This window comes from Mobula hypostoma, chromosome 1 (genome assembly GCF_963921235.1).
Source record: "Mobula hypostoma chromosome 1, sMobHyp1.1, whole genome shotgun sequence".
NCBI lineage: Eukaryota > Metazoa > Chordata > Chondrichthyes > Myliobatiformes > Myliobatidae > Mobula > Mobula hypostoma.
This window is the reverse complement of record NC_086097.1, coordinates 178,249,840-178,273,495: the sequence shown is the minus strand read 5'-3', so window position 1 is coordinate 178,273,495 and position 23,656 is coordinate 178,249,840. Positions and strand designations below refer to the sequence as shown.

The 23,656-nt window shown below is 44.3% G+C and overlaps 1 protein-coding gene across 4 annotated transcripts in view; it reads right to left on the bottom strand.

Moving 5' to 3' along the window:
• Positions 1 to 1,294: 1,294 nt before the first annotated feature.
• The window catches only part of ss18 (SS18 subunit of BAF chromatin remodeling complex), a 53,546-nt gene continuing 31,184 nt past the window's right edge, over positions 1,295 to 23,656 (bottom strand). For 3 of the 4 annotated variants that reach the window (XM_063060378.1, XM_063060351.1, XM_063060360.1), the window contains 4 exons: positions 19,645 to 19,737; positions 18,820 to 18,939; positions 9,477 to 9,604; positions 1,295 to 5,523 (listed from right to left, as the gene is read on the bottom strand). In XM_063060378.1, coding sequence (XP_062916448.1) covers positions 5,512 to 5,523; positions 9,477 to 9,604; positions 18,820 to 18,939; positions 19,645 to 19,737 — 353 coding nt within the window. In that variant the 3' untranslated portion in view covers positions 1,295 to 5,511. The remainder of the gene's footprint in view (positions 5,524 to 9,476; positions 9,605 to 18,819; positions 18,940 to 19,644; positions 19,738 to 23,656) is intronic. The other variant, XM_063060370.1, reaches the window with a different exon arrangement.

Here is a 23,656-nt window from a genome sequence, read left to right as displayed (position 1 = left end):
ATCAGTGAAATAGTGTAACCAATCATTAAATGCAAAGTTTTGGCTTAGCCAGCATCAGATTCCTTCTGGTAACTTGCCTTGAGTGACTGCCTTAACAAGTTCAGTGCTGGGTCTGTTGTTTATCATCTATTTTAATGATATGCATGATGACATGGTAAACTGAATCAGCAAATTTAGGGATGTTACCAAGACTGGAGAGCAGTGGGCAATGAGGAAGGCTGTCAAAGCTTGCAAAGTGATCTGGGAAAAAGGGCTGAAGAATGATAGATGGAACTTGATGCAGATAAATACGAGATGTTGCATTTTGGCAGGACAAAGCAGGGTAAGACTTGCACAATGAATGGTAGGGCACAAAGATGTGCCGTAGAGCAAAAACTCCTAGGAATACAGATCCACAATTCCGTGAAAGTGGTATCACAGGTAGTTAGGATCATAGAGAGAGGGGTTTTGGCACACTGGTCTTTATAAATCAGAGTACCGAGTACAGGAGTTGGGATGTGGTGCTCAATTTGTCTAAAAAATTGGTGATGCAAATTTGGAGCATCGTGTGCAGTTTGGTCACCTCCTTACAGGAAAGGTATCAAGTTTCAAAAAGTGCAGAGAAAATTTATATGGACTTGAGGACCTGCGTTACAGGGAAAGATTGAATTTATTCCCTGGAGCATAGCAGAATTAGGCGAAATCTTATACATGTATACAAAATTACAAGGGATATAGATAGGCTGAATGCATGTAGGCTTTTTCCTCCTCAGGTTGGGTGAGACTAGAACTAGAGGTCACAGGCTTTGTGTTAAAGATTAAATATTTAAGGGGAAACTACTTCATTCAGAGGGTGGTCTGAGTGTGGAACAAGCTGCCAGTAGAAGTGGTGGATGCAGGTCCAATTGAAACATTTAAGAGAAGTTTGAATAGATACATGGATGAGAGTGGTATGAAGGTCTACAGTTGGGATTTAGGTAGATAGGACGAGGCAGCAGACCTAGACTAGATGGGCCAAAGGGCCTGTTTCTGTGCTGCGGTGCTTGATGACTCTAGGACCATGATTGTGACTGGTGCTGGCCCCTCACGCCACACACCCGAATCACCAGGAGTACATTCCAGCTCCAGAGCAGGAATACTGTCACCTTGTTCCATCACGGTCCCATTCAGAGGATGCAGGCAGTCGGGAGAGCAGATAGAGGTGGAAATGGAATTCACTGTCAACAAAAGTGGCAAAATGCCAAGCCGATGCATCAGCTCATGGTGGTAACCCCCGTACAACTCCAACACTGACACATAAAAGGGAGACAAAAAAATATTCAACACACTGTTACAAAAGTGCAATGCCTTGCATGTAATTGTCCAAAGAGGAAAATATGCAGAATAATAAGTGAACACATTTACTGTAAACATGTACAATTCAACTACCAAATGGACGTTATACAAAGTGAGGTTATGTGTCACATTAACAATCAATACTGATAAGTATGCAATGAATTACCTTATTGATTAACACTTTTACAGCAAGATAAGAGCTGCACATTTTATTCTAATCAATGCCTTCTTGCATGCTGTCCTAGGAATAAGGTTAACTGTCAGGTTTGCAAATAGTTTTGGATGAAGAATCCAAGGTAATACTCGAATTTGTACAAAGACGACCACCAGCATATGGGATACTAGTAACTGTTGCTGAAAGCGCCATGAAGTCACTGATTAGGATGTAATGCTCTGTGGTGGGCTTCTTCCAAATTAAACTGCTTCCACTGTTTGGGTATCTGGGAAGAGCCGAAAAAGAGTTGAGCAAGGGTTTCAGGTGGGAGTCGCACCTCCATGCAATGAGTGGGGGAAATTTGGAACCCTCTGGCAAACGTTGGGTTAATTGTCAATTCCAGAACAGAGACTGGGAAATGTTTTGTTTACTAAGGAGTGCAAGGAAAAGATGTATCATTGGAATCAGGTCACGGAGTAGTAATTACCTCAGTTGATGGGCTGAACGGTCTCTTTCTGTTCAATATCTTCAGAAGCATCAGCTCCAGAAAAATGAGGACAAAGGAAGGTGAAATTATGATACTCAAGAGAGCGCTGCAACGTTAGAGCTACCACCTCCCAGATCAGACATTACATAGAGGCTCTCATCTGCTCGTGTACAGAATAGATTCCAGCCCAGCATTTCAAGGACGGGCTATTCCTACAGTCATCTCTCAAATCAACATGTCTGAGGTCAACCCAGTCATTATCATATGGTTGCTCAAGGGATCTTGTTGTGCACAGAGGCTGCCCTGTTCCCCTATGTTACAACAATGACCACAATTCTAAGTCACTACACTGACTCAACTGTTTCAAGGAACTTACAAGGTTCTGAAAGCTCAAAACAAAAAGGTCATATTAAATGAACAATCAACAATGAAAAGCATGAACAATATTTCTCTCTTAGTGGAGACTGACTGAGCTGCTGGAAATTTGCCACTGCAGCAAAAATGAAAGCCTTCCTTAACATTGTTGGAAATCATCCCTTATTTGCAAATTTTTTAAATTCTCTTGACCAGGGTGACATTGGTAAGACCAAGGCCTGTTGCTTCACCCCCATCTTTCAGAAGATGGTGAAATGGTGTCTCGACAGCCTTTTCAGAAGCAAACAGCTCACCAGTAGGACTGGACTCGAACTCTACAGCACAGCGGGTACAGCAGTGATCTCACAACTTCAGCAACTGACTGTGGGAGATGACTCTGGGGGGTTCTTCCTGTGACCCCATGTGTTTCCTCTGGGTGCTCTGGTTCCCCCACCCCCCCCATGTCAAAAGACCTGCAGATTGGCGGGTTAATTGCCATTGTAAATTGTTTTTGCAGTGTGGGTAGATGATAGAATCTGGGAGGAGCGGTAGGGACAATAAAATAAGATTGACGTGAATGGGTGGATGTAAACAAAGCTGACTGCGAGTCAGACATGGGAAGGTAGTTAGCTGTCCCATCTAACTGCCTTCCCTGGTGGAGTTTCATGCATCACACCCATTTTATCTTCAAATAATCAGATAGTTATACAGTTATCATTACTAACACTACCTTTTTACTTTAAAAATCATAATTTCATGTGTGATTAACAGAATATTAATTGCCCATTCTGCTGGTAGAATTTGCATCTCAACATGATATAGGACAAATGTAGACATGTGTGACCCCTCGTATGTGGGCTTTGATTGTTCTGAAAGTAAATTTTAGGTTTGGGAAAAGTCAGATAGGACACAAGAGGCTTAGAGAAAGCAGTGAGAGGGAAGCTGTTCCCAACCATGGAGTGGGCAGGGGCAATAGGCTTAGCATCTTGAATGAGAGATACAGGGATGCAAGGAAAAGGTTTACAAGATGTGGGACCTGTTGACTGTGGAAATCAGATCCTTCAGGAGAGAAATAATAAGCCACAGAGTTACAGGGAAAATGACTGATGGATTGCCTGACCAACAGCCAGAATGTATTCAATGGGTAGAATGACTTCCTTTGCTAGAATGACACAGTGATCCTTCTGCGTGGGAAAACACCAAAGTTAGAGATCTTATTACAGCCTATAGGCTGGAAGCAGCCAAGGGGAGCGGATAGCAGAGTGTTGCAATTGGACAGAGGAGCTGTGGGGTGGAGAAAGAAGTTGGAGAACAGGATCGAGCTAGTTCAACATAATGGAAATAAAAAAACTCAGGGATGGCTGAAGCAGGGATTGAGGTGTTGCAGAACTAAGGCCAGACAAACTGCACCTAATTATAAGGTTATTACAATGTCCTCCAGAAGAAAATGGCCAGTGGGCCAGGCGGCTACTGTGATTAACATTTTAGGTGGATAATCTCTGGCTGAGAGCCAATGACCTGAAATGATTCTCGCACCCCATTCATTGCCTGATTACTGAGGGTTTCCATCAGTTCCTGCATTCATTTCATTGGTCCCGAGTCTGCACGCTTTTAAAAGGGACTGGTGTAACTTGGCACACTGTGTCCTTGTCAAAAGCCACTGCCGCAATGAACAGCTGTGCTCACCAAACACCGGCAGTCTGAGTGACTGAACAGAAAATGGCAAGAGTCAGCTGGGAGCCAGTTTGGAAGCCACAGTACTTCACCCTGCCTTAAGTAGTCAGACAGACCATGGAACATGGGGCAAAGTCACCTTCGGATCAGAAGAACCACACCTGACTGAGAGCCAATGTGGGAAGGTAGTAAGATTTGTACTAGCCAGTGATACGTGCATTCTGGAAACAAGATTAGCACAACAAAACATCACTATAACAAGACTTCTTCTTTTAAAAGATTTGGAACTCCTATTGCTAAGGACTACCAGAGAGCAAAGCAAATTCTGAAGAAAGCTGTTTTGTCGCATCTCAGTGAGACTCCTCTATGGTACGAAAGGGAAAAGGTTCCCAGTCACCTCTTGTAACACAAAAGCCAACAAAGTTATGCTGCAGATGTCAGGGACGATGTGCTTCTAGAGAATGCACGCTCGCTATTTGGAGTTTAGTAGAGGAACTGATAATTCAAAATCAAATGCCAGTAAGGTCTGTAAATCAGACATCGGGCTCATACTAACAGCAAGGAGAAAAATGGGAGTGAGGTTGGGGATATCATTCAGTGCATCTAACAAGCTGCAGTGCTCCTTTCCTCTTCACAGCAGAAGTTTGACTTACATTAATGGTTTAAGAAATAGCCGTCTGAAAAAAAAATGCAACTTTCCCTAAAGAGTGAGAAACAAAGGGTTTTAAGCAATACTGTTATTTAAAAAAAACTTTTGATATAAATAATGGAAAATACAGTTGAGCACACTCCCCTTTAGGCATGGGAGTCACTTAGTTTGACTTTGGAAAATGACCTTTATAGCTTTGCCAATAATACTCAGTAAAATCTTGTCCTACATCCTCAATTTTTTTTTGCATTTGGACCCCCAAGCATTGTATGTCATCTTCTCTGGAACTATCTAGCTTAGCAGAAGTACATCTTCAACTGATGACTTTTCAGTATTTCAGCTCCTTAGATACAATCCCAGTGCGGTCATGAGGAGGACGGGCCAGTGGGAAGTTTGCAGTACCTGGGGGATGGAGCAGATTGAAAGCTTAGCAAACCTAGGTCCAGCAGCTCTCCAGCAGGAACAGATCCAGTTGGCAGCCACGGATGAACAGGACAAGCTCACAGGAGAGCTAGTCTTCCAACACTCACAATACATCGATAGCAAATGCAAGAAGACATTTTGTCTACTTTCCTTAAATTATTCCCGATGTTCTTGAAACTTTGCTTCTGTGCACTCTTGCAACATTGCACAGAGGACTGAATAACTGTCAGAAAACAGTACACATTTGTGGGAAGGGAGAAAAGTTTCGGTTTCTTCTAGCTCACAAACTGGTGGAGAACAACCAAAGATACTATTCCTTCAGGGTCCAAGCAAGCCAATGTTTCTGTCTTCCTCACCATTATTTAAAAGGTTGGTAATGGAGTCATTTGTGACTGGTGCACACCAGTAGGAGCCACAATCTTTGGAGAAGTTCTTTTCCATAGCTTGGTGGCTGGTTCATTGAAGGTTCTGCAGAGATAAAGTCCACCCAAGTATTAGACAGAGCCAAAACTGATTTACTTTCCTTTATAATATAATGTTGCTTCTTCTAGCAGCTACACATTAATTTCACAGAACAGGAAGAAGAACAGGTACAAGCCTCCTTTTATTGAAGACTTCAAGAGGTGGTGCCTCAAGGTGGCACATCCATCACTAAAGACCCTCACCAACTGGGATATGCCATCTTGTCATTACTACCACCAGGAAGGAGGATTAGGAGCCTAAAGACCAGTGCTCAGTGATTTAGGAATAGATCCTTCCCCTCTGCCATCAGATTACTGAATAGTCCATGAACCATTAAGGGGAAAGCAGGGGCAGTGTACCATAATGCTATTACAACGCCAGTGATCAGGCTTCAGTTCCTGCTGCTATCTACACGGAGTTTGTACCGTCTCCCTGTGACCAGATGAAGCAGCAGATAGGTGTAAAATGTCATAAAGGCATCTGTTAGTCTTGCGAGACCATGGATCTGCGCCTGGAAAGGCCTGGGCAAGGTTGTAAGGAAGACCAGCAGTTGCCCATGCTGCAAGTCTCCCCTCTCCACGACACCAATGTTGTCCAAGGGAAGGGCATTAGGACCCATACAGCTTGGCACCAGTGTCATCGCAGAGCAATGTGTGGTTAAGTGCCTTGCTCAAGGACACAACATATTGCCTCGGCTGGGGCTCAAACTCACGAACTTCAGGTCATTAGTCCGATGCCTTAACCACTTGGCCACGTGCCCACTCTGTAAAATGTCAGACTCAGGTTTATTATCACTGATGTATGCCATGAAATTTGTGGCATTGTGCCAACAGTACAGCACAAAATTTTAAAAAATACACTAAGTTACAATATAATAACTAAATATTGTAAGAGGAATACTGAGGTAGTGTTCATGAATTAATGGGTCATTCAAAAATCTGATGGTAGAGGGGAAAAAGCTGTTCCTAAAACATTGAGTGTCTCCACTCAGGCTCCTGTAATTCCTCCCTGATGTATTAGTGAGAAGAGGGGATGTCCTGGATGGTCAAGGCCCTAAATGATGGATTCGGTCGTCTTGAACCACCATCTTTCGAAGATGTCCTCGATAATTCTCCCAGTTATCCTGAATAATGGTTAAACACTCACCCAATATTGTTTCAGGTCAGCATGTTTTGTGAAGTATGACAACATTGGCTCTAAGGTTGATTGGAATGTCTGAAAGGGGAGGTGAAAGGTGCTATAGGAATGCAAATCTCACTCCCCTCTCAAGTTAGTTACTAAGTGACTGCATTACTGTCTTGCCTAATAAACCCACTAGGTCTTAATCTTATATACCTCTATCCAGTTAGCCCTCAGCCTCTTTCGCTCAAGGAAAAACAAGCCCAGCCTCTCCCCACAATCAAAGTCCTTCAATCCAGGAAATATCCTAGTGAATCACTTTTGAGAACTAGAACTGCACACAGTATTCCAAGCATTGTCTAACCAGTGCTCAAGTCTTCCTCGGTCTCCCCTCCGTCTCTCGTCTTTTGTCTTTTGTCCCTACAGCCCTTCTCCAATTTCTCTCCAACTTGCATAGTTTCTAACTTTATTCATTTGTGAGACATCCCATCTTGACTTGTTTTTTCTTATTTTATCAAGGGACCCACACACCACAGAAATCTAATCACAAACAAGAGAAAATCTGCAGATGCCGGAAATCTGCGCAACACATGCAAAATGCTGGAGGAAATCAGCAGGCCAGGCAGCATCTAGGGAAAGAGTTTCGGCCGAAAATGTCGACTGTACTCTTTAGCTAGATGCCGCCTGGCCTGCTGAGTTCCTCCAGCATTTTGTGTGTGTCACCCCAGAAATTCTCTCCTTATCCTCCTCCCAATGGGCAGAAGATAGAAAAGCTTGAAAGCATATATCCACTAACTTCTATCCCATCTATTAGCAAGTTCTTGAACAGGCCTCTTGTATGACAAGATAGATTCTTCACCTCAATCTACCTGGTTATGATCTTGCACCTATAGTCTACCTTACTTACTGCCCATTATGCCACTACCATTTAGGGCAGCAATGAAGGTCCTCCATCTCTGGTGGTGTTCAGGGTTTCCTTCATCATGTCAATAGCTTCTACTCGGTTTTCACTACTGGCAGTCACTGAAGTCCTAGGTGGAGACTCAGGAATATCATCGCACTCAGGATGTAGGATTGTTTGTTGCTGTTTCAGTGACAATTTTTTTTTACCAGTTCGGGTTGTTAGCCCTGAGCTAAACCCCTGAACCTGGAGGACCAGTGGACCAATCTTGGACTGGCCTCTGCACTTTGATCTGTTTGGCATGGGTGACCCTACCCAAAGCCAAAGCACAAAGCCCTGACTCCGACGACCATGGCTCTCTGGGCCATCGAGGCATGCAAGCCTCCAAACCCAACAAGGCGGCAGTCCTCTTGGAAGCATTGACTATCTGCACTGCACTTCATCTGTAGCTTTTACACTTTACTCTGCATTGTTATTGTTTTACCTTGTTCTACCTCAATGCACCATGTAATGAATTGATCTGTGTGAGCAGTATGCAAAACCATTTTCCCCCTCCACTGTACCTTGTTGCTTGTGACAATAATAAACCAGTACCCCTACTGATATGGTGGCCTGTAGGACTTGCCACATGGCTACTGCTATTAACAGTGCTACGCAAATTAGCAAGAACTGCTTTGTAACTGTACCTATTAACCCATCGGTTTTCAACCTAAAGATATTTCGTTCATTTTTTTCCATCCCTCCTGTTGAGTATTTAATATTTCAGTTATATTTGAGTCATCTTGTATAGATGATTAAGCATTTTTGTTTAATTCATTTATAAGCAAATTGTACGTCATCACGCTACCTACCACATGATAAAGTAAAACACAAAGTTACACTCACATTTCAGACTGTGTCCAAAATGTTTAATATTTTGAAGTTACAAAACATAACACCTTCTACTACAAATTAACTTGTTTTTGCTTTCCTCTCTCTCAGTTCTAATGGGGGATTCTGGACATGAAACATTAACTGTCTCTTCCCCCCCCCCCCCGCCAAAAATGCTGCTTAATCCACTGAGTGTGCCCAGCATTTTCTGTTTTTATTTCATGTTTTGCAAACCCTCTCAGGGCTTTCATTTCCAAATGGTGTGGGCAAGGTTTACACTGGCTGGTCCATTGACATTAAGACAAAGAGATTTTACACATAGGAACAGAATTAGGTCATTTGGCCCATCGAGTCTCCTCTATGATTAGATCATGGCTGATTTACTTTCGCTCTCAATCCCATTCTGTCTTCTCCCCATAACCTTGGACAACCTTGCTAATCAAGAACCTATCACCTCCATTTTAAATATAACCAATGACTTGGCCTCCACAGCCAGTTGTGGCAATGAATTCCACAGATTCACTACCCTCTGGCTAAAGAAATTCCTCATCTCTGTTCTAATGAATCATCTTTCTATTCTGAGGCTGCTCCCTCTGGTCCTAGACTCTGCCACAATTGAAAACACTCTCTTCATGTCTGCTCTTTCGATCTTCCAAGTATCGAAAGAGCAGACATGAAGAGAGTGTTTTCAATTTTCCATTTCAATGAGGTTCTTCTCACCCCACTCCCTTCATGCTTGCATTTATTTAAATATTTAAATTTAAGTTCTCCAGGTACCAGTGTAGATTTCAGACTCTGGCACATTCCAAAGTTATATGATAAATACGGGTTAGAAAGTTGTGGCCACGCTGTGTTGGCACTGGAGGATTGGCAAACACTTGTGGGGTGCCCCCAGCAAACCTTGGACTGTGTTGGTTGTTGATGCAAATGATGCATTTCACTGCATGTTTCGATGTGCATGTGACAAATAAAGCTAATCTTTATCTTCACTTTTGTAAAGGGAGTCTGATGGGAAAGTGAACTAGGTCTGGCTCAGCCAATCCACATGAACACAGCATACATCCCGTACCTGATCATATCCATAGGGTCGCTGCTGCTGCTGCGGTGGACCAGGTTGAGGTGGTCTGTACCCTCCATACTGCTGCCCCTGACCCTGGGGATAGCTGGCGTACTGGCCAGGAGCTCCTTGTGAAGGACCTGGAAACAGAAGAAGCAATCAAAGTATTGTTGACGAGTCTACTTGGAGACTAAACTCCCCGGCCCTGCCAGTCAGAGAACTTACATCATGAAAGGAGGCTGCTCATCACAATGTATCTACACTGGCTCAATTGAGAAGCAACCCAATAAAGCCCCACTCCCCTGTCCTTTCCCCACAGATCTGCAGTTTCTTTCCTTACCAGCTTTCGCTTCAACGCTCAGTTGCTAAGTTGTGGAACCTTCCTCTGCAGATGCCCAACCTCAACTCTTCACTGCATTAGTAAGCTTTTCCTCGGGTTATTTTTGGGACTGGGCTTGCCTTTATTAGTTGAGACATCAAGTTCAAGAGTCAGGAAGTTATGTTGCAGTTTTATAGAAATCTGACTTGGCTGCATTCGAGTATTGTATTCAATTACAGTTGCCCACTTCTAGGAAGGATGTGGAGACTTTGGAGAGACTGCAGAAGTAGTTCACCAGAATCCTGCCAGAATTAGAGGGTATGCACACTAAGGAAAGGTTGGACAAACTTGAACTGCAGTTTTGGGCCCCTTATCTAAGAAAGGACGTGCTGACATTGGAGAAGTTTCAAAGGAGATTCAAGAGATGATTCTGGAAATGAAAAGCTTATCATATGAGGAGTGTTTGATGGCTCTGGGCCCGTACTCACTAGAATTCAGATCTCATTGAAATCTATCAATGTTGCAAGAGTGGATGTTTCCTATGGTGGGGGAATTTAAGACCAGAGGACAGATCCTCAAACTAGAGAGACATCCCTTTAGAATAGAGACGAGGAGGTATTTCTTTAGCCAGAGGGTTACGAATCTGTGGAATCCATTGTCACAGGCGGCTGTGGAGGCCAAGTCATTTGGTACCTTTAAGCCAGGGGTTGCTAGGTTCTTGATAAGTCGGGGCATGAAGGGTTATGGGGAAAAGACAGGAGACCAGGGCTGAGAGGGCTATTGATCAGCCATGATGAAATGGCAGAGCAGACCCTATAGGCCAAATGACCCAATTCTGCTCCCGCATCTTGTAGTCTAAATGAATTTCAGGTGAGAGGGTGTAAAAGGAGATATGCAAGTTGTCTTTTTTTATTATTATGTACACAGAGTTTTGGGTGCCTGGATTTCGCTGCTGGGGTCATGGTGGAGGCAGGTACTAAAGACGTGTTTAAGAAGCTTTTAACTAGGTACGTAAGTGCAGGAACTCATTTAGGGCCTCATGTAAGCGAAGAGGCAAACTTAATTCGTACCACATACATAATGCTGGAGGACCTGAGCAGGTCAAGTAGCATCCAAGGAGGAAATAATTCATATTCTGGGTTGAGACCCTTTATCAGATGAAATGGCAATTCTTTATTTCCCTCCACAGATGCTGCCTGACCTGTTGAGTGTCTGTGTCTCAAGATTTGCAGCATTTCAAATTTCAGGATCATTGGGACCTCTTCTGGAGCAGGTGGGACCAGTACAAGAGAGACAGGTTACACCTGAACTACAAGGGGACCAATATCCTTGCAGGGAGGTTTGTTAGTGCTTTTGGGGAGGGTTTAAACTAGATTTGCAGGGGGATGGGATCCAGAGTGCCAGAGTAGATAGTGGAGCAGGGGTGAAAATAAATGTTAAAAGATCATGCAAAGTCACAAATAGAAGGATTGTGTGTGGTGGTAATAATCTTCTGTCTATGTGTGTCTATTTCAATGCAAGGAGTATTGTGGGGAAGGCTGACGAGCTGAGGGCATGGATCGACACATGGAATTACGACATTGTAGCCATTATTGAAACTTGGCTGCAGTAGGGGCAGGACTGGCAGCTTAATGTTCCAGGGTTCTGATGTTTCAGACATGATAGAGGCAGAGGAATGAAGGGTGGGGGAGTGGCATTGCTAGTCAGGGAAAATGTTACAGCAGTGCTCAGGCAGGACAGATTAGAGGGCTTGTCTACCGAGGCCATATGGGTGGAGCTGAGAAACAGGAAAGGTATGACCACATTAATGGGGTTGTATTATAGACCACCCAATACTCAGCGAGAATTGGAGGAACAAATCTGCAGAGAGATAGCAGACAACAGCAGGAAACAAATTTGTGATAGTAGGGGATTTTAATTTTCCACATATTGATTGGGATTCCCATACTGTTAAAGGTCTAGACAGGTTAGATTTTGTAAAAATGTGTTCAGGAAAAGTTTTCTAAATCAATATATAGAAATAACAACTAGAGAGGATGCAATATTAGATCTCCTATTAGGAAACGAGTTAGGACAGGTGACAAAAGTGTGTGTAGGGGAACACTTTGGTTTCAGTGATCATAACACCATTAGTTTCAACTTGATTATGGATAAAGATAAATCTGGTCCTCGGGTTGAGGTTCTAAACTGGAAAAAGACCAAATTTGAAGAAATGAGAAAGGATCTAAAAAGCGTGGATTGGGACAGGTTGTTCTCTGGCAAGGATGTGTTTGGTAAGTGGGAGGCCTTCAAAGGAGAAATTTTGAGAGTGCAGAGTTTGTATGTTCCTGTCAGGATTAAAGGCAAAGTGAATAAGAATAAGGAACCTTGGTTCTCAAGGGATATTGGAAGTCTGATTAAAAAAAAGGAGAGAGAGATTTATGACATGTATAGGAAACAGGGAGCAAATAAGGTGCTTGAGGAGTATAAAAAGTGCAAGAAAATACTTAAGAAAGAAATCAGAAAGGCTAAAAGACATGAGCTTGCTTTGGCAGTCAAGGTGAAGGATAATCCAAAGAGCTTCTACAGGTATATTAAGAGCAAAAGGATAGTAAGGGATAAATTTGGTCCTCTTGAAGATCAGAGTGGTCGGCTATGTATGGAACCAAAAGAAATGGGGGAGATCTTAAATGGGTTTTTTTGCGTCTGTATTTACTAAGGAAACTGGCATGGAGTCAATGGAAATAAGCAAGTAGTGAGGTCATGGAACCTATACAGATTGAGGAGGAGGAGGAGGAGGTGCTTGCTATCTTGAGGCAAATCAGAGTAGATAAATCCCCAGGACCTGACAGGGTATTCCCTCGGACCTTGAAGGAGACTAGTGTTGAAATTACAAGGGGCCTGGCAGATATATTTAAAATGTCGGTATCTACGGGTGAGATGCCGGAGGATTGCAGGATAGCTCTGGCTCTAGAAGTAATCCGGGAAATTATAGGCCGGTAAGTTTGACATCGGTAGTAGGTAAATTATTGGAAGGGGTACTGAGAGATAGGATCTACAAGTAATTGGATAGACAGGGACTTATTAGGGAGAGTCAAATGGCTTTGTGCATAGTAGGTAATGTTTAACCAATCTATTAGACTTTCAAGGAGGTTACCAGGAAGGTGGATGAAGGGAAGGCAGTGGATGTTGTCTACATGGACTTCAGTAAGGCCTTTGACAAGGTGCCGCATGGGAGGTTAGTTAGGAAGATTCAGTCGCTAGATATACATGGAGAGGTAGTAAATTGGATTAGACATTGTTTGAATGGAAGAAGCCAGAGAGTGGTAGTGGAGGATTACTTCTCTGAGTGGAGGCCTGTGACTAGTGGTGTGCCACAGGGATCAGTGCTGGGTCCATTGTTATTTGTCATCTATATCAATGATCTGGATGATAATGTGGTAAACTGGATCAAAGATTGGAGGTGTAGTGGACGGTGAGGAAGGTTTTCAAAGCTTGCAGAGGGACTTGGACCAGCTGGAAAAAAGGGCTGAAAAATGACAGATAGAGTTTAATACAGATGAGTGTGAGGTATTGCACTTTGGAAGGACAAACCAAGGTAGAACATACAAAGTAAATGGTAGGGCACTGAGGAGTGCAGTAGAACAGAGGGATCTGGGAGTACAGATACAAAATTCCCTAAAAGTGGCATCACAGGTAGATAGGCTCATAAAGAGAGCTTTTGGTACATTGGCCTTTATAAATCAAAGTATTGAGTATAAGAGTTGGAATGTTATGGTGAGGTTGTGTAAGGCATTGGTGAGGTTGTATAAGGCATTGGTGAGGCCGAATTTGGAGTATTCTGTACAGTTTTGGTCACCAAATTACAGGAAGGATATAAATAAGGTTGAAAAGAGTGCAGAGAAGGTTTACAAGGATGTTGCCGGGACTTGAGAAACTCAGTTACAGAGAAAGGTTGAATAGGTTAGGACTTTATTCTCTGGAGCGTAGAAGAATGAGGGGAGATTTGATAGAGGTATATAAAATTATGATGGGTATAGACAGAGTGAATGCAAGCAGGCTTTTTCCACTGAGGCAAGTGGAGAAAAAAACCAGAGGACATGGGTTAAGGGTGGGGGGGGAAAAGTTTAAAGGGAACATTGGGGGGACTTCTTCACACAGAGAGTGGTGAGAGTATGGAATGAGCTGCCAGACGAAGTGGTAAATGCGGGCTCACTTTTAACATTTAAGAAAAACTTGGACAGGTACACGGATGAGAGGTGTATGGAGGGATATGGTCCAGGTGCAGGTCAGTGAGACTAGGCAGAAAGATGGTTTGGCACAGCCAAGAAGGGCCAAAAGGCCTGTTTCTGTGTTGTAATGTTCTAGGGTTCTAATCTCATGTCTCTGAGCTCAACTATTTGTTTAATTAGTTTGCAACAAAATTGTGGGCCAAGGGATCTGTTCCTCTGCTATTGTAGGTTCTAATAAGTTCAAAAAGTCTTTTTAAAAAAGTGGCCGTAGTTGTTCACCCCCAAGGTCACAATCTTCACTCCCACCTTACCCCGACAGTTTAAAGCTCTCCACCCTGGAATAAAAAACTCTCAGTATTTGCTTTCAGCTTCCAGTTTATTTCACCAGTGGCCTGACTACCATGCCTTGTGAGAGAATGGCAGGGATTGTACTGGCCAATAGACTGGAAAATCCAGTTTGTGCACAGGGTACCTCTGTGAGCTTTGCAGTTTGCATTTACTCACTGGGTAAGAACAAGGTTGGGATCTGGCGGACGGACCTCTACCTCACTGAGGCCAAACGGCAGCTCTCTGACACTTCCTCTTACTTACCCCTGAAACAGGACCCCACCAAAAAACATCAAACCATTGTCTCCCATACTATCACCACCCTTATCAACTCCGGAGACCTTCCATCCTCAGCTACAAAACTCATAATTCCCACGCCCTGTACTGCTCGGTTTTACCTCCTCCCCAAAATCTACAAGCCTGACTGTCCCGGTAGACCCATAGTTTCTGCCTGCTCCTGCCCCACCGAACTTGTATCTGCCTACCTGGACTCCATTTTGTCACCCATAGTTCAGTCCCTCCCCACCTACATCTGGGATACATCCCATGCCCTCCACCTCTTCAATAACTTCCAGTTCCCCGGTCCCGACCGCTTCATTTTCACTATGGATGTCCAATCCTTATACACCTCCATTCCCCATCAAGAAGGCCTCAAAGCCCTCCGCTACTTTCTGGACAATAGACCTCACCAGTTCCCCACCAGTACCACCGTCCTCCAGTTGGCGGAACTGGTACTCACACTTAATAACTTCTCTTTTGGCTCTTTCCACTTTCTTCAGACCAAGGGTGTAGCTATGGGCACTCGCATGGGCCCCAGCTATGCCTGCCTCTTCGTTGGTTATGTGGAAAAGTCTGTGCTCCAAACCTATACTGGTACTGCTCCCCAACTTTTCCTTCGCTACATTGACGACTATATTGGTGCTGCTTCCTGCAACCATGCTGAGCTCGTCAACTTCATCGACTTTATTTCAAACTTCCACCCAGCCCTCAAATTCACTTGGTCTATCTCGGACACTTCTCTCCCCTTTCCCGATCTCTCGATCTCCATCTCTGGAGACAGACTGTCCACTGACATCTTCTACAAGCCCACTGACTCTCATAACTACCTTGACTATACCTTTTCCCACCATACTACATGCGAAAATGACATTCCCTATTCCCAGTTCCTCCATCTCCGCCGCATCTGCTCCCAGGATGAGGCTTTCTGTTCCAGGACATCACAAATGTCCTCTTTCTTTAAGGATCGTGGTTTCCCTTCTGCCGTCATCAGTGATGCCCTCACCCACATCTTCTCTATTTCCCACACTTCGGCCCTCACCCCATCCTCCCGCCACCACAACAGGGACAGAGTTCCCCTGGTCCTCATCCACCACCCCACCAGCCTCCTGATCCAGCACGTTATCCTCCGCAACTTCCGCCACCTTCAACAGGAACCCACCACTAAGCACATCTTTCTCTCTCCACTTTCCGCAGGGATCGGTCCCTCCGCGACTCCCTGATCCACAAGTCCCTCCCCACGGATCTCCCACCTGGCACTTATCCCTGTAAGCGCAAGTGCTACACCTGTCCCTACACCTCCTCTCTTGCCACCATTCAGGGCCCCAAACAGTCCTTCCAGGTGAGGCAACACTTCACTTGAGAGTCTGTTGGGGTCACCTATTGCATTCGGTGCTCCCGGTGCGGCCTCCTCTACATCGGTGAAACCTGACGCAGATTGGGGGACCGCTTCGTCAAGCACCTCTGCTCCGTCCGCCACAACAGACAGGATCTCCCGGTTGCCACCCACTTCAACTCTGCTTCATGTTCCCATTTGGATATGTCCATACATGGCCTCCTCTACTGCCATGATGAGGCTAAACTCAGGTTGGAGGAGCAACACCTCACATACCATCTAGGTAGTCTCCAGCACCTTGGTATGAACATAGAATTCTCCAACTTCCAGTAATTCCCTCCCCCTCCCTTCCCCTATCCGTATGTCACTCTGCCCCCTCCCCCAGCTGCCTATCACCTCCCTCATGGTTCCACCTCCTTCTACTACCCATTGTGCTTTCCCCTATTCCTTCTTCACCTTTCCTGCCTATTACCTCCCTGCTTCCACTCCCCCACCCCTTTATCCTTCCCCTTACTGGTTTTTCACCTGGAACCTACCAGCCTTCTCCTTCCCACCCTCCCCCCACCTTCTTTATAGGGCCTCTGCCCCTTCCCCTTACAGTCCTGACGAAGGGTTCCGGCCCGAAACGTTGACTGATCGTTTCCACGGATGCTGCCTGACCTGCTGAGTTCCTCCAGCGTGTTGTTAGTGTTGCTTTGAGCCCAGCATCTGCAGAGTATTTTGTGTTTAAGGTTGGGATCTGCTGTCCATCACTCAAGCAGGAGACCCAGTTATTTCGTAGACAGTGGCTCGTGTAAGAATTTTACAGTGTCAGCGATAGGGATTCAATTCCCACCAATGCTGTAGAAATATGTATGTTCTCCACATGACCACATGGGTTTCCCCTGGGTGCTCGGGTTTCCTTCCACATTCCAAAGACGGTATGGGTTAGAGTTAGTGAGTTGTAGGCATGCAACATTGATGCTGGAAGTAGGGTGACACTAATGGGCTGCCCCAGCAAGTCCTCAGACTGTTTGCATCAAAAATCAACAAAATATATTTCACTGATGTATATGTAACAAATTAAAAGGGCCAATCCTTAATTAAACATTGCTTTTTGTCTAGACTTATAAAATGACAGACTGGGCAAGGGCATCAACCCTCTTTCTCTAAAGAATTAGAAAACCAAAACCAGATGGGTTTCTTAAAAGAACAGGATATTCAGGGTCACCAATACAGGTACAGTACTTCCTTTGAAAAACTCTTGGATCTAATTCAATAGCTCGGTGGTTTTCTGGTCCCTAGCAATACGAGGGAAATCTTCACTGTACCTAGTGGTTACAGCATCGTAACTGGTTATAGCATCGTAACTACTGTACCTAGTGGTTACAGCATAACTGGTTATAGCATCGTAACTACTGCACCTAGGGGTTACAGCATCATAACTGGTTATAGCATCGTAACTACTGCACCTAGTGGTTACAGCATCGTAACTACTGCACCTAGTGGTTACAGCATCGTAACTACTGCACCTAGTGGTTACAGCATCGTCACTGAAGACTTGCTACCCCTCACACTGACCGGATAAGACCTCTGTAGTGGGGCATTCCTAACAGTCTTGTTCCCTGCACCTAGTATCTGTTTTTCACTGAGATAAACAACGCTTTACAGTACTGGTACTGGCAGCCAATTCCTGCCGCTGCTCATAGGGAGTTTGTACATTCTCCCCGTGACCGCGTAGGTTTCCTCCGACAGTTCCAAAGACATACCAGTTGGTAGATTAATTGGTTGCTGCAAGTTGTCCCGTGATTAGGCTAGGGTTAAATCAAGGGTTGCTGGCCGGAAGGGCCTACTACATGCTGTATCTCATTAGATACACAGATAAACCTAGCCCAGACTTACAGCAGCACCATCCAGATCTCCCTGTCAATGCCTTGTTAAGCTACACAAATAGTACTTCGAAAATACTACCAATAAGAAATGTGTAATATAGATTGATGTGATAGCAAATACTACAAACCAAGATGGATTACCTTAAGACATAGGAGCAGAATCGGGCCACTCAGCACATTGAGTCTGCTCTGCATATCACTACATCCTGTCTTAGAGCTTTGAGTTCTTCAGCTCTTATGTAACTCTTTCCAAAGGAAGAAGGGATCAAAAAGGAGGAAAGTGAGGAAAACAGAAGTACAAATGTGAGGGAACATCCAAAACTAAAACACTTCTCATCCCTTCAAAGGAAACTGCCCCACATCTATACCTTGATCATTATAGCTTCCATGCAAGTTGTTAAGGCTCATCCCCAAATCCTTCTTCATAATACCAGAGACACACCTGTGATGAGTGATGCAAAGCCTTCTGAGATCATCCTTAGCCCAGTTTAATTTTTCATGAGTGGACACACCAGTCAGAAATCAGTTTCAGTGGAACAAGCTGTTTGGATGGAGAGGAGCTCCAAGTTTATGTTAGGGATGTTTAAGAGGGAACACACACCAGTCCTTATTGAACTGTCAGCATTGTTGAGTGTGAGCAGTTTCAAGTTCCTGGCACAATTTCAGATGGTGATGAGGAGGCGTACAGGAGTGAGACAGTTCAGCTGGTTGAGTGGTGTCACCAACAACAACCTTGCACTTAACATCAGTGAGACTAAAGAATTGATCGTGAACTTCAGGAAGGGGAAATTGAGGGAATATACCAGTCCTCATGAGCTGAATGGCCTAATTCTGCTCTGAGGGACTAGATTCCATGCTGTACAGCTAAAATATCTTATGCTCCATTCTCTAGCGACTATTGAATGCACACAATAACTGGTACGAGACACTGGCAGGGCTGTATTTGGAACAGCATATTCAGTTTTGGTCACTATGCTAAAAGAAAGATGTCATTAAGCCGGTCCGAGTTACTTACCGTAGCCCTGCTGCTGTGGAGGGTAACCTTGCTGTGTTGCATACTGCTGCTGGGGGTAACTCTGCTGCTGTGGTGGCCCTTGCTGGTAGGCATCTTGCTGCTGCCCATACTGTGGGTTACCTATAAGAGACACGTGGCAGAAGCATGAATATCCACCCTCAGAGCACCAGTAAACATCAGGGAGCTCAGCTCCATGGGTGAAGCAGAGACAAGGACCTTTAGCAGTGAGAGTTGGGTGTGGGAGAGGAGGGAGAAGTGGGAGCAGGAAAGCAGAAAGGTCAGGAAAATGAGAAAGCTTCCAAACCAAACCAAAAGGAGGCCATACAAATTTGCAGGCCAAGCAACATTTTACATTTTGCATTAACCCTTCAAGTTGCAACCAAATTTTACACTTGCTGCAACCGAACAGTTAGAAAAGCTACACTAAAGGGGAAAATAAACACCATAAAAGACCAGTACAGAGCACAGACTAGCTAAATAAAATAAAGTCAACAAGCAGATTTCACTTTGGTGCTGTGTACTGAGTTACTGACTCAACATCTGTGTGAGTGTTAATCTTTTTAAAGATTTTGTATTAAAAGCACAATATGTATTTAGGTTTTCAAAGCAGTATTGAAGTTAGAAGTGTTAAAACTACCCATTATAAGCATTGGTAAAAGAAATTAATTCTGAAGCTACATAGTCCTTAGATCAATCAGCACCTAATGCTCTACTAGAGCTTTGCAAGGTGAGGGGTTGGGTGGGGAGGGTTGAAGGTGAGGTTTGATTAAGCAGTTTAGGGCAAACCATGTGTGTGTAACGTGAAGGTATATTTTTTTTATATACCTCCTTCGTAGTAATGTTGTAAGGGATCCTCGTAAGGCCTTTCAAAGGCCTGCTCAGGATACGATGGATGCTGGTAACTGTAGTCATTACTGCCTACATCAAACAGGAAAACAGTTAATGGCTTTTCAACTACAAGCCCACAATATTTCAAAAGTAAATCTGGAGAACAAAAAAAAACACGTGAAAATTTAGCAAGCGCTTTTTTCTGAAGATTCCTGTGCAGTCAGGGTTCCAATGAAATGTAAACTATGTCAAAAGCCATTCAGTTACCACTGCTTGCGCCTGACCTACAGGTACTGTACTGATGAACAGAGCAATCTCATGTTAATTAATGAGGGCAAAGTGCAAATCCCGCCGTGTTCAGACCCGTTCCTGTGCCAGAGGCAGGACAATGCCCTTCAAGTTTCTGTTACTGCGGAGAAATACTCCTACTTTGTTCATGACTGATATTTCTCCTGTCCTATCTGGTTCTCAATCATTCATGGGATCAGAGTGCGGTTTGCAAGCCAACATTTAAAGCCCATGCCCCAAATGCCCCTTGAGAAGGTGTGTGGTCGAGCTAACCTGATGAGCTGCCGGAGTCACTGTGTTGAAGGTGTGCCCATGCTGCTGTTGGGGAGAGATTTCTGGAACACGGACACAGTGACCATAAAGGAATAGCCATATATTTCCAAGTAGAAATACTGAGTGACTTGGAGGGGAAGCGGTTGGTGGCAGGATAATAATCACTCAGCTGAAGGCTTTGTCCTTTTCAGTTACAGAGAGGTGGTGGGTCTGACAGAGTTTGCTGCAGGACATTGAGCAACTTCATTCCATTTTGTAGATGATATGCAATGAAACATGGTGACAGTATGATTAACATAGTCAGACTAGCAGCAAGAAAACTTGACAACTGATCAGAAAATACAACACATCACAACAGCAAAACTGGCTGAGAGGGAGGAAAAGGAATGTGGGATGGAGTCCTTACAGGGAGCAGGGTCATGAGGAAGTTTAGTCAAGATAGCTTTGGAAGTCTGTAGACTTCAATCAAATTTTTGTGACCCTGGTTTAAGAAATTCTGCATCTGTTCTGAAGGGACATCCTTCTATTCTGAGGCTATGCCCTCTGGTACTATAGAAAACATCCTCTCCATGTCCACTCTATCTAGGCCTTTCAATAGGCTTATACAGTCGGTTTCATTGAGACCCCCCCCCACCCCCCATTCTTCTAAACTCCAGTGACTACAGGCCCAGAGCTATCAAACGCTACTTATACATTAACCCTGTCATTCTCGTGAGCTTCCTCTGGATCCTCTCCATTGCCAGCTGATCCTTTCTTAGATAAGCGGCCCAAAACAGCTCATAATACTCTAAGTGCTGTCTGACCAATGCCTTATAAAGCCCCAGTATTAAATTCTTGTTTTTATATTCTAATCTTTGTATCGTCTGCAAACTTTTTAACCCACCCACCTATATTTTCATCCAGGTAATTGATATATCTCACAAACTGCCGAGGTCCTATTACAGGTCCCTGCGGAACATGATTAGTCAGGGCCTCTAGTCAGAAGAGCCCCTGCTGAACGCTATCCTGTCTTCCACGGACAAGCCAATTTAGTTGGATCCCATGCACCTTAATCTTCTCGATGAACCTCCCCGCGATGCAGGTTATTGTACTTGCCTCAATCACTTCCCCAGCTGCTCATACTTCACACCCACCGCCCTGACTGTGGAAAAACCTGTTTCTTGGGTTACATTAAAAGCCTTCCCCCTTCTGTACTTTATAACTGCATGCAGCCATCTGCATCACATGTTAGAACAGCAAATGGCTGCCATTGAACTCTGAGGTACAGCTGAGCTGGAGGCGGAAGTCAAAGCCAGAGGTTGAAGTCCTGAATTCGGTGAGTCTGGAGATTGAAGTCCCTGGGTTGGCTTGTCTGGAGGTCAGAAGCCTGCGAGTCTGGGGGCAAGGTCTGGTAGTTGGAGGCCCAGAGGCAGCCTGCCCTGGGATTGGAAGTCTGCCTGCGTGTGTGAGTAGGAGGGTGGGAAAGGGACGTTATTTTGGTGGTGTTGTTGTATTGTCGCTTTGCTGAACATTTTAGACATATTATGTCAGCACTGGAATGTGTGGCGACACTTGTGGCTGCCTTCAGCACATCCTTAGGCTGTGTTCATTGTTGAAGCAAACAATGCATCTCACTCTATGTCTCAACATACACAAGATAAATAAATCTGAATCTGAGGTGAGGGTCTTCTTGCTCATTCTTGCTAGCTTTTTTTTAAAAAAAAGTTCTAGACAAACAATGCACTGGACTATCTGTTGTGTCACTCTGCCAAAGTCTAACGAGTTACAATCGACTGTCCCCTGGGAGCTTCTGCAGGAATTAGGAACCGAGTAAACAGCCACGAATGCAATGGAGGCAGGCCAAGTGAGAGAAAGACAGGAGGGCTGCTGGCTGGAAAACAAGTAGTATGTGGAGAATTCAGTAGGTCACAAGAAAGCCAAGGAAGGTGGAAAGAGTACAGCAAAAACATCTTGCATTTAGATAACAGCTTTAACATGCCAAAATAAACAGGAATTATCACATTAAATTTCACCATGAGCCTTGTGTATTAGGGTACATAGAACCATGGCCCATGATGTCTGTGCTGAACATGGTGACAAATTAAACTAAATGCCTTCTGCCTACAATGATCCACATTCCTCCATTCCCTGCATGGTCATGAGTGTAATAAGTCCCTTGAACACAACTGTCATATCTGCTTCCACCAGCAGCCCCTTACAGGCACCCACCATCATGTAAAATTAACTTGCCCTACACATCTTCTTTAAACTTTCCTCCTCCCACCTTAAATGCATGTGCTCTAGTGGATGGGAGAAAGCTCGGAGACAGGCAACAATAAAGCTCTTTTAGAGGGGGAGGTGGACAGATAGTTTCAGAGAAGACTGCTGTGTCCAAGGCAACTGAAGGTGCAATGATTAAAATTAGGAACAAAGAGGCCAGAATCAATGGATTGCAGATCTGGGGGGGGGGGGGGGCAGAGGAGGAGGAGGAAGAGGAGGAGGAGGGCAAGGTAAGTGTTGACCTTGAAAACAAGGTTGAGAATTTTAGAACTTGAAGTTTTCTGTTAATTAATAACCAATGTAGGAGCACAAGAGTAAAGCACAGAACAGAAAACAGCTGAACATGTGGACTGGCTATAAGCAGAGATATGAATGCAAAAAAAAGCAGAGGCCACTTGGCCCCTCAATCCTCTTCTATCATTCAACATGACTGTGGCTGATCTGCCCCACACTTCTGTGGTACCAATTCCTCATAACCCTCAATTCCTTAATCTTTCAAAAATTATTCAACCTCTACTTGAAATACTTCTGTGCTAAATGCAAACTTTGCATTCTAAATGCACTTTAAACTGGCTTCTAATCTGACTGCAGAATAAACTGCCCTCCTGTCTGTGTATTGGCACAATTATCAATAAGCATAATCTTAGTTCTTAAATCAGGATGGTTTCCAAATCAAGGAAAAAGCAATCCTGATCAGAGACACAAAAGACTACAGAGGCTGAAACCTGGAATTAATATGTTCTTCCATCCCTCCTCGGTCCACTAATCACTTCTGAACTCTTCCTCACCATCCTCTTTCTCCTCTTTATCAGGTCATCTCAACTCTGTTGAGAATCACAATGCAGGGTTTCAACACAAAGCGAAGTGCCTCCCTCCCCACCACCCAAGTGCTGTTTATACCACTGAATATTCTTTTAAAAACTAATTTCAAATTTATGGATGGGTATGAACCCAAAAGCAACTAACAGCTCACTGTCCAATTTTAAGAAGCAGAAGGTAGATTAAAAGAGGGGAAAACAGAGAAATGTTCAGTGGCACAGCCGCAGAGACTTGGATTCAATCCTGATCTCGGGTACAGTCTGTGTCGAGAGTGCAAAGACAAACAGGTTGGTAGGTTAATTAGCCACCGTAAATTGGGAGTTGTGAGAATGTGGCGGTGACAGGTGGAAAGGGCAAAGGCTGGAGAAGG